General features: G+C 31.3%; 2 protein-coding genes across 5 annotated transcripts in view; both read left to right on the top strand.

Moving 5' to 3' along the window:
* The window catches only part of LOC134693948 (serine-rich adhesin for platelets-like), a 38,636-nt gene extending 34,459 nt beyond the window's left edge, over positions 1-4,177 (top strand). For all 4 annotated transcript variants that reach the window (XM_063554916.1, XM_063554919.1, XM_063554918.1 and 1 more), the window contains exon 13: positions 1,098-4,177. In XM_063554916.1, coding sequence (XP_063410986.1) covers positions 1,098-1,115 — 18 coding nt within the window. In that variant the 3' untranslated portion in view covers positions 1,116-4,177. The remainder of the gene's footprint in view (positions 1-1,097) is intronic.
* A 6,935-nt stretch (positions 4,178-11,112) lies between these two features.
* Positions 11,113-12,628, top strand: LOC134693957 (uncharacterized). Its single transcript, XM_063554935.1, has 3 exons — positions 11,113-11,219; positions 11,546-11,638; positions 12,444-12,628. The coding sequence occupies exons 1-3, from the start codon at positions 11,117-11,119 to the stop codon at positions 12,569-12,571; spliced, it is 324 nt and encodes a 107-aa protein (XP_063411005.1). The 5' UTR covers positions 11,113-11,116; the 3' UTR covers positions 12,572-12,628.
* The last annotated feature ends 1,083 nt before the right edge of the window (positions 12,629-13,711 follow it).

Here is a 13,711-nt window from a genome sequence, read left to right on the forward strand (position 1 = left end):
GGGTTTGTCAATTTTTGTTAGATTATTGTTTTAAGACATTTTTAGTCTTCATTTCTATGGCCTATTTTCTATATTAGTTGTTATCCATTCGTTTGATGTGTTTTATAATTTGATTTTGCCATTTGATTAGGGACTCTCTGTTTTGAATTTTCCTCAATAGTTCTGTGATTTTACTTTTTGCTCACAATTCTCTATAGTATTGGCCTATTGTTCTCTGTAATCTCAATTCTTCTGTAAACCCCATCGAGGACATAAATGTTTGAATTTGAATTTGACCAAGTGCAGAAAGGTTAATATAAATACAGACAAGTTATAAGCAGTTAGCTTTAAGCGAGTCCACCTTAGATTTACTCAATATTTCCAGTGGAAACTATGGTTTTATTACAACTTCTGTCCTTTATAGCTAGTGTTAAACTAGAATTTACCATCTTAAAGATATTTGTTTTTTAATTGTAATGTTGTGATATTGACAGATAGATGTAGTAAAGCAACTCGCCGTATCAGAATCTAATGCATTCTGGGTAATATTTTTCATAAGTGTACACCAAAACGCCGTGATTGGTCGAAAATGTCATAAACAATGTAAATTCAACCAATGAAGTGACTTTGTTTTCATTTTAGGATACGAACAATAATTCATTGAATTCTGAAAAGGCGAATTGTATTTATAGATTGTAGTTATAGACTTACTAGCAATACGATGCTTTAAATGTTTAGAATCCTGAACTCTCTGAAATTCATTTTATTTCTTTTAATTACTCACCTTTTTTTATCAGATACATTCTGTACCAGTAATCAATGTGATTTAGAATTAATTCCTGTCTTCAGATTAAAAGAGAATATAGAAAAAATTAAGAACGCATTTAACGAATTTTGTTTTTCGACCATGGTAATATTTTTCAAAGATTAAGATTGCTTATGTAATAACATCATGAATAATGACTGACAATCTGATGTCTTGATGTTGTTGTTTTCATTGCAATATGAATGATATAAAGTCTGATATAAGAATACTCATGGAGAGTTTACGTTCATACCATATCTTATTCATTTTTTATAAATTAAAGAAGTAATATTTCTTTCTTTCTGATTTACAGGCAACAACAGGATTTTAAAAAACAACAGAAGCCATAACATGGAGAGAACAATATTCTTAATTATAGTATTGGTTATTAGATGTGTTTAAACTATTTGGTCTTCCGTCATAATGATCATACTTTGTAGTTTCCTATAGATTGAAGTTTTTATGCCCCACCTACGATAGTAGAGGGGCATTATGTTTTCTGGTCTGTGCGTCCGTTTGTCCGTTCGTCCTTTTATCTGTCTGTCCCGCTTCATGTCAAAGTTTTTGGTCAAGGTAGTTTTTGATGAAGTTGAAATCCAATCAACTTGAAACTTAGTACACATGTTCCCTATGATATTATATTTCCAATTTTAATGCCAAAATTAGAGTTGTTACCCTAATTTCACAGTCCACTGAACATAGAAAATGGTACTGCGAGTGGGGCATCCGTGTACTGTGAACACATACTTGTTTTTATATATTCAAAATGCAATAACGAGAACAACGTTTGTTATATATCTCTGAATGATCTGATATTATATATGCTTAATTTGTCCATTCATGTTGTTAAAATTTTCATCGTTTGTTTAGTTGGTCTTGTTTTTGATATTGTTTGTTTTATTTTTACATCCTTATATATGTGTCTAATAGCAATTTACAAACAAAATGGCAATAGATATCTTTAGAGCTCGATGCATTTCTGTCAAAATTTCTGGTTTAAATGAACATCATTCGTCCGTTTAGGGGCATCGTCACTGCCATTTCCATGTTGAGCTTTTGGCTGGAAAACTATGATGCTATATTACACAAATTAATCGACGAATTAAATTCTCATAATTGACAATAAGCCCAGCTGAAATTAGGAAATTGTGATAAAGAACTTACCGAACAAACATTATTTTATAGTTCATCCTGCACAATGACGATCACAAAGATGCTTAATGAACGTTAATAGTGTAGGGATACAGGTGATCCCCTCTATCTGGTAAATGACGTCATAAAGGCGCGCATAGTTGACGAGGGTTTATTTTCTGGTAAAAGACAAACTCGAAAGTGGTCTATTGTAGGAACACATATTCTTAAAAGGCTTTGGGATATATTTTGGATACTGATGATTTTTTATGGATGAAGAACTCTTGCAACCTAATTTAAATATCGAAAAAAGTATACATTAAACATTTAAGTGTCAAGATATACGGCCAATTAAACAATTCTGAAGTAGGACTTGACATGTATAATATAAACAATAGAACTTATCATGGTTGAAGAAAACTTAAAGTCATCGAATCCATTGTGGGTATTTGGAAACATATCAACAGTTAAAGATACTGGAAGGTTATGAAAACACAACTTTAAGCTTAAGGCTACTCTGCACCTAATCGGATTCCTTTGTGTAGTCAATATTCATGTCTACCTGGATAGTATTGAGCTAAGCTAATGACTGTCATTGAATCTTAACATAATGTTGAGAGTTCATTCATCATCACTATATATGATATTTCAATATTGAAACTATATTCACTCATGGAAATCTCTTATTTACATTTTTATCATTTGTCTGTTGTGTTATAATAATTTGTTTTGCTTTGTATATTGTTATATTTATTATTGCGAACAAAGTCCTTCTAATCATATTCCCCCAAGTGTAATTTATTTTTGATTATCATATTCGGATGGACTTTGAATACTTCTTTATATTTTTAGATGTAAACTTATCTTGTATTACATATCATTTGCACATATCAAACATTTGATAACGGAATAAATGTCTGGCTCACTGTAATCTTGATATTTATGATGAGTTAATTTATCATTATGAGTTTTTCTATTGTTGTATACCCTTGTAAAGAAATTTTTCTCCTATTTAAAATACAAGTTTTATAGACTGTGGCATGGGGAAGAGACACCTGTCGGGGATCAACTTATTTATATACTGTTTAAATTTTTTAAATATTGTAGCTTACCTTTTAACTAGTAGATGGACAAATTGTTTCTTAAAATCAAGCTAACAAAAAAAACCGTTGTTATAATAATTAAACCAACAGAGTTATAAAATATAGAAAAATGATCCTTGAATTGTCTTTGATATTCTTATTACAACACCCCCCCCCCCCCAGGCCAATGTAATTATGACATGTACGAAAGTATATCAAGAAAGGCACTTCTGACGCAAGTAATGTTAAAGTTTTAATTTCATTGAAACCTCAAATCATGTTTTATCCAATGTTTAATTTTAAGTGGTACACACTGCACACACAACACTGTGAGTATGTCACAAGTAGTACTTTCTCTCGATCAATGTCTGCAACGGATAGTAACCAACCTAGTACTCAACACTTTTGTGTTGACATGAATTTTCATTGACATGTTCATTTTCTATAAATTAGCTGTTTATAAAATGGTGATTTATTCGAAACACTTATGTTTTTCAACCCTAAGGCATAGATACCCTTAACTACATTTTGCAAAACTTTTCGAAATTCTAGGATATTAATGCTTTTTAGTTTTGTATAAAACTGGCTTGCAAACCATTTTAATCCGAGTGCCACTAAAGAGACGAAACGTGCTTCTGTCGTATCAAATTGTAAACCTTGTATATTTGATTACATTTTCTAAATTTCTATGAATTATTTAGTAGAACCCTGTAGTTGTTAAATATGTAAACTTTTATTTCATTGACATCACTTTCATTTTATATTCATGTTTTTACGAAAACGTTCAACTTTATTTCAATAGGTTTTAAAATAAATGCTGAATTAAAACATCTTGACATTACTTATATCACGGCATTGTTTTCTTCATGAACTTCTACACATTTACTTTTTTTTTCTATAGATTTTTATTTATACATATTGATAAGCATTCACAGAGATACGCTGAATCTAATTCATGTACAGGTAGTTATATTCCTATTACATCAATGTGCAGAATTATACCGAAGAATGACTCTTTCTCTTATGTCCATCATGATGCTAGTTTACCAAAGTTATGTATAAGAAAAGTTTTTCATTTGTTGTTAATTTATCTGATACATTGATTTATATTTTAAATACAAAAACTTATCTGAAATGGAAAAATCAAGAATGTTAATTGTACAATAAATTATGTTTTATATAGAAAGTATTTTGTTATATTTCTTAAAGTGACTGACCTTGTTCGGAGTCTAGTCTCATATATTGCTTAAGTATAAATAAATATATGATGGACAAAGATTAAACAAGAAATCGGTTAAGTTGATTGAAAGTAGCTAGATTAAGAAGAAATAACAATTGCAGGTTGACAAGGTTAGCCTCATGATGGAATAGAGAGGCGACAGATCTCAGAGATACATTCAAACTTATACGTACAAAAATAAACTGATAACGCCATGGCTAAAAATGAAAAGAACAACAGACAAACAATTGTACACAAAAAATAACATAGAAACTAAAGACTGAGAAATAATAATCTGGTTTTCCTATAGATTATAATTAGCATGAATCATAACATTCATTTCTTATCAAATTCCCATTTTGATAAATTTAGAAATTATCAAGATACTAAATATTCATCATAAGTAGAGTTTTTGTTAATAAAATCCTAGACTCAACATACTAAATGAATTATTTTAAAGAATATTCACTATTTTATCATGTAACGTATATGTATGTTTTTTTGCAACGTTTGTATCGTTCGTGTTGTTAGATTCTATTGCCGTCCCTGACCTTGCCTAAAACTTATATTAACCAACAGTGGTTTACTTTACACCAAAAAATATCAATGATCATAAAGAAGATCTATGAGCGTCTTCATAATAAAATTACTTTGATGTTGGATAATAACAACAATATACAACGATGTCCTCATTATCATAATATATGCATTCAAACATATATTAGGGTCTGACTAAAGATTGTCGAACAGGAAACAAATACTGAATAAAGAACTAAAGAAATAATAAGTAATGGACAAAAAATACAGAAAATAAGACTGGATAAGACAAGGAAGCGCTGCTGGCGTATCAAATTATAAAACTGGTACATTTGATTACTATTTACATCATTTGGTCGATGACACTGCTGGTGAAACCAGCCCAGTAGTCAGCACTTCAGTGAATATCATTTATATTTTCATAAAGGAGTATGTTATAAATATAAGGAGTAAATTATAATCCTGGTACCTTTGATAACTATTTACACCACTGGGTCGATGCCACTGCTGGTGGACGTTTCGTCCCCGAGGGTATCACCAGCCCAGTAGTCAACACTTCGGTGTTGACATGAATATCAATAATGTGGTCATTTTTATAAATTTCCTGTTTACTAAACTTTGAATTTTTCGAAAAACTAAGGATTTTCTTATTCCAGGCATAGATTACCTTAGCCGTATTTAGCACAATTTTTTGGAATTTTGGATCCTCAATGCTCTTCAACTTTTTACTTGTTTGACTTTATAAATATTTTTTTTTTTTTAAAGTTTAACGAATCCGCGATACGGACTTTTTTTTTTTTTTTTTTTTAAAATATAAAACATATTTTATTAACAATCGCCTGTTACATCAACCCTCAGTTGCCCAGGGGAGCAACTAAGGGGGCCCCAATTGTTACAGTCTCATTTGTCGGGGAAAAATCAAATGAGAAAAAAAACTCCCACTATAAATTATTAACATCAACCCTCAGTAAAAATATTATCTATCCTTGTACAAATGTACATGTACCTGCAAACATTATCGATCTATATATCTTTACCTCTCACCATATATAATTTTTTTAAATAAAGTTTGTTTTGTATCTTTATTTCTCACAAAAGCTACCTGTATTTATTAAGCAGTTTCAAAGTTACCGTACATCAAGTCTTTTGTTATGTTAATTTGTAACTTGCTTTATAAATATTTTGATATGAGCGTCACTGATGAGTCTTATATAGACGAAACGCGCGTCTGGCGTACTAAATTATAATCCTGGTACCTTTGATAACTATATTCGGTAAGGGCCATATTTGGCCCCAATTATAAAGTTGATAGTTTCAAGACAATAAATGTTTAAAGTTGCCTTAAAGACATTAGAGAAAGTTGAAAAGAACTTTTTTTTGTCAAATTTTAATTCTAACACGTTGATTTTTCTTCCCAAAAAGGTCAAAATAAGAGATTGTGGTGAAATTTGACAAAATCAGCAAGAATTCAACCAAATAAAGGACCAGGAAACATAGAGCGCAGGCGTCGACAAGCTAAATATTCAAATGAGAGATATGAAATGTCTTCACAAACATTATTTTAAAAGATCTTTGTTGTTGACGTATACGCTCTATGTTTCCTGTCCAATAATGTGTGAAAATTTACCCATTTTCATTGATTTTTTCGTGAAAAATCAATTTGAGTACAACTTGTGACGTCATAATGAAACGCAGAAACATAAAATTTTCAACAAAATGGCTTATATCCTTTCTGGTCAATGTATTAGCTATAATTTATCGTCACTTTGGTCAATAAATACGAATTTGAAATTTACGCTAAAAAAGGGGGCCATTTTGGGACCTTATCGAACATGCTTGCAAAAGTATGAACTATTCGAAATACTGAGGATGGTGGTCATCAATGCTCTTCAACTTTGTACTTGCTTTAACTTTTAACTTTGTTCATATGAGTGTCACTGATGGGTCTTACGTAGATGAAACGGGCGTCTGGCGTATCAAATTATAAGCTCGGTACTGTTGATAATTATAATCATAAGTAAATGAAGAACCCCTACCATGCAGACTCGTATATTCAAACATTAATATTCCGAATCAAATGGTTTTATATAACTGAAAGAAAACGCCACGTTTCATCTTCATAAGAAACTCATTTTCCATTTTACGCCAACAAATATCAAGTTGCAGGGGGAAGTCAGATTAATACGAGGACCATTAACGATTCATTAATATTTACAGATACACTAACATTTCATAATTAATTAATGAAGTTCATGTAAAAAGCTATCTTTAATTCTAAATTAACGTATGTTCATATGAAATATAACTTTTATGTATACACAATTGAACATTTATAGCGAGAGATTATTCCACAATCTGCAATTTATGTTTCTGTGAATTTCGCACCAAGCTTAGGTTCTTCCATGTATAGACAAAAGTAGAGAAATAAAGGCAACAGTAGTCATAAATCGATTAGGCAAAAACAAATCTGGGTCACATAGTCATCAATTATCAATGAAAAACAAAAGAATAACAGAATCACTGTCCTGCCACAAAAATAACAAAAACACTGACCTGCAAAAAAAATACAAACGCCAACTAAGACCGGGGCCCATTCATGATGTTTACCAAACTGTTTAAATATCGGACGCTCCTTTTATATGAATATCTTGCATGATTGTCGCAGGGATCTATACTATATATCAAGATTCTCTTTGTCATCTGTTTTTTGAATCGTACTTACTGAAATTAACAACTGTTAAAGTTCCTTCACGGCATGAAATTAAAAAAAATGTATCAGCGATCATTTTAAATGATGGCGGATAAATAAACCGTATGTAGTATTACAAGTAATACTATTATAGTATATAGCTGTATAGTGTATATGGTAACAGATTGTGGTCTAGAAAGTCATTGTAGTCTTTTCGAAGAAAACCAAAACCCCATAGCGATTCCGAAAAAACAGCATGTTTATTCTACAGAAACTATTACATCGATAATCTATATACATTAATGTATCTTTAAAATTGTGTATGAAACATTTTACATGACCTTACAAGTTGATCACTCGCTAGTCATATGATCACCTCACAGTTATTTGGGTATTTCGGAACGCAGTGAAAAAAAATTCTAAAAAAATATTTCATAAAAACCTATCGTTTTTAATTTTCCATCCGAATAGTATATATAATAAAGAATTATTGCAATCAGCGTATTTCGCTGCATTTCTAATTTGTACTGAGCTATATATTGATCATATTGTCTAACATATAATTGTACTCAGAAAATTTCCCCGCGTGAATCCTCTATTTATCATAGCCAATTAACTGACATATGCGGGGACAGATTTTTGATGACTTTCTTGGAAGTCCTCCTCTGAATGAGTTCCGGCAACTACAATAAACGTGTGCCATACACCATTGTGTCAAATTAGATAAAAAAAGTTTGAGAGGAATAGACAAAGGCTAAAAAAGGGAAAAAATCGAACGTTCGTGACCGATTGTCAATTCCTAAAATTAGAGATGAGATCCTTGTGTTAAGGAAAGGCATGATACATATATTGTTCTTTACATGAACACGTACCTGTGCGAAATACGAAAGGAAAAATATTCTTACTTAATACCCGGATAACAAATGACAAAAAACAGCAAACGATATACAATAAAAAACAAACAAAACCAAATGCCTGAAACAAATGAACATGTGAAGATGCCCATATTTGACAAGGAAACCTTAAAATATTATGATAAAGTTTGAAATCAAAGGGTATATACGATTTATGCTTAAATGTCTATTGAAATATAATCTTTACCACGATCTTGCAACTGGTTATTATGAAGATGTGACCTTCGTACAAGCGAAAGGTTTAGCGCTTTAAAACCAGATTCAATCCACCGTTTTCGATATTCACAAATGCCTGTACCAGGTCAGGAATATGACAGTTGTTGTCCATTCGTTTGCTGTGTTTTATCATTTGATTTTGACATTCGATTAGGGACTTACCTTTTTGAATTTTCCTCGGAGTTCATTATTTTTGTGATTTTACTTTTCATAATTAGATTAAAACACATGCCAATTCATATCAAACACTGTTGATTCTCTTTAAAATATTTTATGACTTTTTTCTAATGTTCTGACGTGATTGAATAATTATTTAGCGTCGCCATGGTCAATTCATTTTGATTTTGTCAAGCTGTTTTGAAACATGATCCATTTTATAAAGGCAACAATAGTATACCCTATGACATTTGAGAATACAAAGAATCGATTGCAGTAACACCTGTGATTTTTCTATAAAACAGAATTTTCAGGTTATAACATTTCTTGGAATCTCGAAATGACAAAAAAAATATTATTTAGAATTCCTAGCGCTGCATTATTAGATAACAACAAAGGATCTCTTATCTTTTAATAAACATATTTTATCATTTGATGAACATATTTTATCATCAGTATTTGGCTGTCAAGAATTTTTGAAATTGAAACAAAATATGTTGGTGGAGAAGTTATTTCCGTTAAAGATGTAGAATCGAATTATTAATCTAACATATTCAGCAGATACTTTCATAAATGAATAAAATAACACTATTTGATAATTATAGCTTCCTACAAATATTTTCTGATTTTTGATATCAAATTTGTATACCCATTGACTTGAAATCATTCTTCAATGACCAATCATTCATTTCCATTTTCGCCATACATAAAGCATTCTGAAATGAACAGATCATCGAAAAAATATCTATTGATAATGCTTTATCATTGTGGTCAGAGTTAATTGTTGAAAGAAGCAGGAATGCCTCAAAGAAACATAACGTAGGCCGTACTTTAACCTATAATGGTTTAATTTTTGAATTGTTGTTTGGATGGAGAGTTGTCTCATTGGCACTCACACCACATCTTCCTATATCTATATAACGACCTTCCACATGAAAGCGCGTTTCAAAAGACTCATCAGTGACGCTCGAATCATAAAATGTTTAAAAGGTCAAATAAAGTAAGAAGTTGAAGAGCATTGAAGACCAAAAATTCATAAAAGTTTTGCCAAATTCACGGTAATTGCAACAACTTGTTTAAGTGGGTTTCAAACTCACAGTATACTGCGGAAACAAAAGTTCTTCATACACAAATTCAAATTACATAAGAAATAATTCTATGCATTTTTGAAGCTCGAATTTATTAATACTACAATTGACGAAAGACTAACTGCCCAATAATCAAGCTTTGTTTACAAATTTCAAATTTTCCAAGCTGATGTTACACGATAGCAACATTAATTGAAATGTGCACCTATGTAATTGATCGCAGCTGACATAATATTATGAGTTTGAAATTGATACCTGCTCTTTGAATAAACAATAACCTTGGTTGATTCCTGATACATAATGTGTGTTTCCTTACCTAGAAAAAGTAATGCACATTGCTATATATAATGCATTTGCGCTGCATATCAGTAAAGTGTTCATTAAAAATTGATATCACCGAACTAACAGTCACTGTAAGTATTACATAAAGTATATCCAAATATATTTGCGTCATAAAGGTATGTATGCATTTTAATCTAACAGTAATTGAAACATAACTAGACTTGAATATTTATTACATTAAAGATTAATAACACACGCTTACAACAATTTAAAAAATAATTCTCCGATTTTGTATGGTCCTTTTTATAAGTTGCCGGTTACAAAACATTGATTTTTTCGTAAAAACTAAGGACTTTCTTATCCCAGTAATAGCTAGATTACAATATCCGTATTTGGCACAACTTTTTGGAATTTTTGGTCCTCTATGCTCTTCAACTTTGTACTTGTTTGACTCTATAACTATGTTGGTCTGAGAGTAACTGATGAGTCTTATGTAGACGATACGCGCGTCTGACGTATTTTGTTATAATCCTGGTACTTTTGATAACTATTTGACAATGTGAACATTTACCCTAAACCTTTCTAAGCACATACATTAGCAGGTAAATTTTTACACACCTTCACACTACTTGTGCATCGAAAACTTTTAGAGAGAAAGGAGAATATATGAACAAAGGGATATACAAGATATGGAGATCTGTTTAAATATTATAAAATGTAAATTTTATGTACGACTACATGTGAGTGGCTCAAGTAGAAAGGCTGTGTTCTGTAGTTGTAATACTGAATGTCCGGTATATTTTTTTTTTGTAAATAATTTTGTTCTTAATACAACCGTTAGTTTTCTCGTTTCTTGTTTTACATTGTTCATTTCGGGGCCCTTTCAATTGAACTCTAGTGGATTGTTGTCTTCTTGACAATCTCGCATCTTCTTATAGTTAAACATGTTAAATGGAAAGTAAATAAAAAAAAAAAAATATGAACCGTACAAATATTCTTTTTTTACAGCAAATTTACCATGTCGATTCTTCCTTTATTGTATCTTGTTTTGGCTGCTGGTGTTTACGCACAAAGTCCTGACAACGTAGACGATGAAACAAATGATCTGGTCAAAAGACACAGTAAGTTTAAACTACAGATCAGATATAAAATCGCTTTCAAATATCAAACATGACTTTTTAAACGCTTTGCATTGTACCGAAATTATTGTTTTTTTTTTAAATTTTACTTAGATATCGCTATTTATGCAAATGTATATTGTAATGTCTCACGTGATATGACGACCCTTTACTTCTGGGTTAGAATTGTCCAACTTAGTATTAGGGTAAGGGTGAGGGTAAGTTGTATTTTTTGTTTTCGATAAGAGTTGGAATGAAGTTCGCCGCTTAGGTATTGGTAAAATTATATGTGGATTTAGATTTTACAATTTCTCGTATGTTCTTACTAGGGATTCAAGTACATGGTCATTATCAATCTAGAAATGGATGGCGTATTGGTGGTCATTTTCATCATGGATGGGGACAACACCGCGGAACAGGAGGTAAGCTAAACATATTGCAGCTCAAAAACACAGTTGATTTGGTGATTTTTTAATCATAGTTCAATTTTACAAGAATGGTTACTAAAAGAAGAGAGGATAGATAGCCCTTATAAAATATGTAAAATGTACGATTATATACGGACTAGAACTATATATAATACTTACATATTAGTTCTAATATTAAAGTGATTGCAATTTAAACATCTTATACAATGAATAAAAAGAAGAAACAAGAAAAAAATATGGAGTAAAAGAAAAGAAAAGAAAAAGAAATAATTGGTGAGTACGCGCTTCAATCGCTTGTATCTCAACACATTTTTGAAGACTTTTCTTTTTTATTGATTGAAAATCGTATCTCATGTATCCGTGCATTTACTTTTCTTTCGCTTTTATTTATGATACGAGAGGACAAGAATGAAGAAATCTTGTTTTGATTCTTTGAAAAAAAAAAATTCCAACTGGTACGAATCCTAGGCTCTTGGTGTAAAATACGATTTGAGGCTTTTTGAATTTTCTCTTCATGGTAAACTTATAAAATAAGAGAAAATACAAAGAATTATTACAAATCGTCAGTCGACTGTCTTAAAGAAAAAACAATGAGAAATGCAACGAAAACTAACTAGCAGTATTTAAAAATAAGAACCCACTGGACATCAACAGAGGTCGTATATTACAAACACGATGAAACGGTAGTAAATCAAAACATCGAATGGTCTTATGATGAAACACAACATTGAAACAGGTTTATATAAAAGAGGGTGTTTAGAAATGTATTTCTAAAATTAACAATTACCCTATTTTGAAGGTGGCATATCAATTTCAAAGTCTTGGGGTAAGAAGAGAGCTTCAACTGTCTGCATGTCGAGATGTGCCTATGCCTGCAGAAATTCTACAGTTAAATGTATGAAGAGCTGTCTCATGAATATGTGCTGATTTGATCTCTTATGTTTTGTCATGAAATAAAGAGAAATTGAAACTTGAATATTGTGTTGCCTGTATGTATATACAACAATTGTGTTCAGCAACTGAAAACTTGGTAATTGTCGATTTGTAATCGAATCATGTAGTTTTAACGTTCTTTATTACATTTAAGACCTGGTAGCGACAATAAAAAAGACAAGCAAGATTTTCACAAATTTTTTAAACTATACACACCTAAGTTGTCGATGCATGTTTGTATGTACGTCGGTCCCTCCGTTTTCGAATCACTACTCACCAGCTTTGGTGGTACAGTGGAATCCATGTACACTCCCTATTGTGGGATTAATGGAGATCTGTCACTAACGTATGTACAACAATATTCACATCTACAACCCCTACTTCAACACAAAGAGAGTACTCGGTCACCAAGCAGGGTCTGTTATTATGAGAGAGAAAGACCTAATGAGCAGATTGATCTCAAGGTGGCCATCTGAAGCCCCAAAAATACCCATTCAATTCCGGTCGTGGTAGAGAGATGTGCGTCGGAGCATGAAAGCACTTTTTTGATGCACTGAAAATTCCAATGCGCCGAGTCAGGTACGAATGTAAGACCTTCTGCATGATGATCATTGCTCTTATCTAGTAGACCACAAACCTAATTCAAACTTTAACTCAAAAAAGTATTTTTCATGAAAATAAAATGTAAATTCTTATGGTCCAAAAGTTTAACTCGCTTTTTCACTATATTTACACTCGTTAAGTAGTTGTTCATTTTGGTTTTAAAATGGCATTCTAAAAAAACTTAATCAATATAATTTCACATTGATAAAAATCAATTTGTTTTGTCAATCAGTTATCACATGTAAGGAAAATGTACTTAAATAATGCAAAATTGCACTCCATAAAACAAGATAACAGAGCACAGTTCACACACGATCAAAACATATTTTTGTCTGACAGTTTCGTTTTATACAGATAATGCAGAGGTTCGACAAATACGCTCAACAAAATATTGACGGAAAATCGAATATCCGGTTTAAATTTGCATATAGTAGCATCTAATTAAATTCTCTATTTGTGTTGGGGTCGTTTTTCGTTTTTTTGCTATGGGATTGTTGATTCGTTTTCGCAAAAGTATCGACATTAGCATCG

Source organism: Mytilus trossulus, chromosome 13 (assembly GCF_036588685.1).
Source record: "Mytilus trossulus isolate FHL-02 chromosome 13, PNRI_Mtr1.1.1.hap1, whole genome shotgun sequence".
In the NCBI taxonomy this organism is placed as follows: Eukaryota; Metazoa; Mollusca; class Bivalvia; order Mytilida; family Mytilidae; genus Mytilus; species Mytilus trossulus.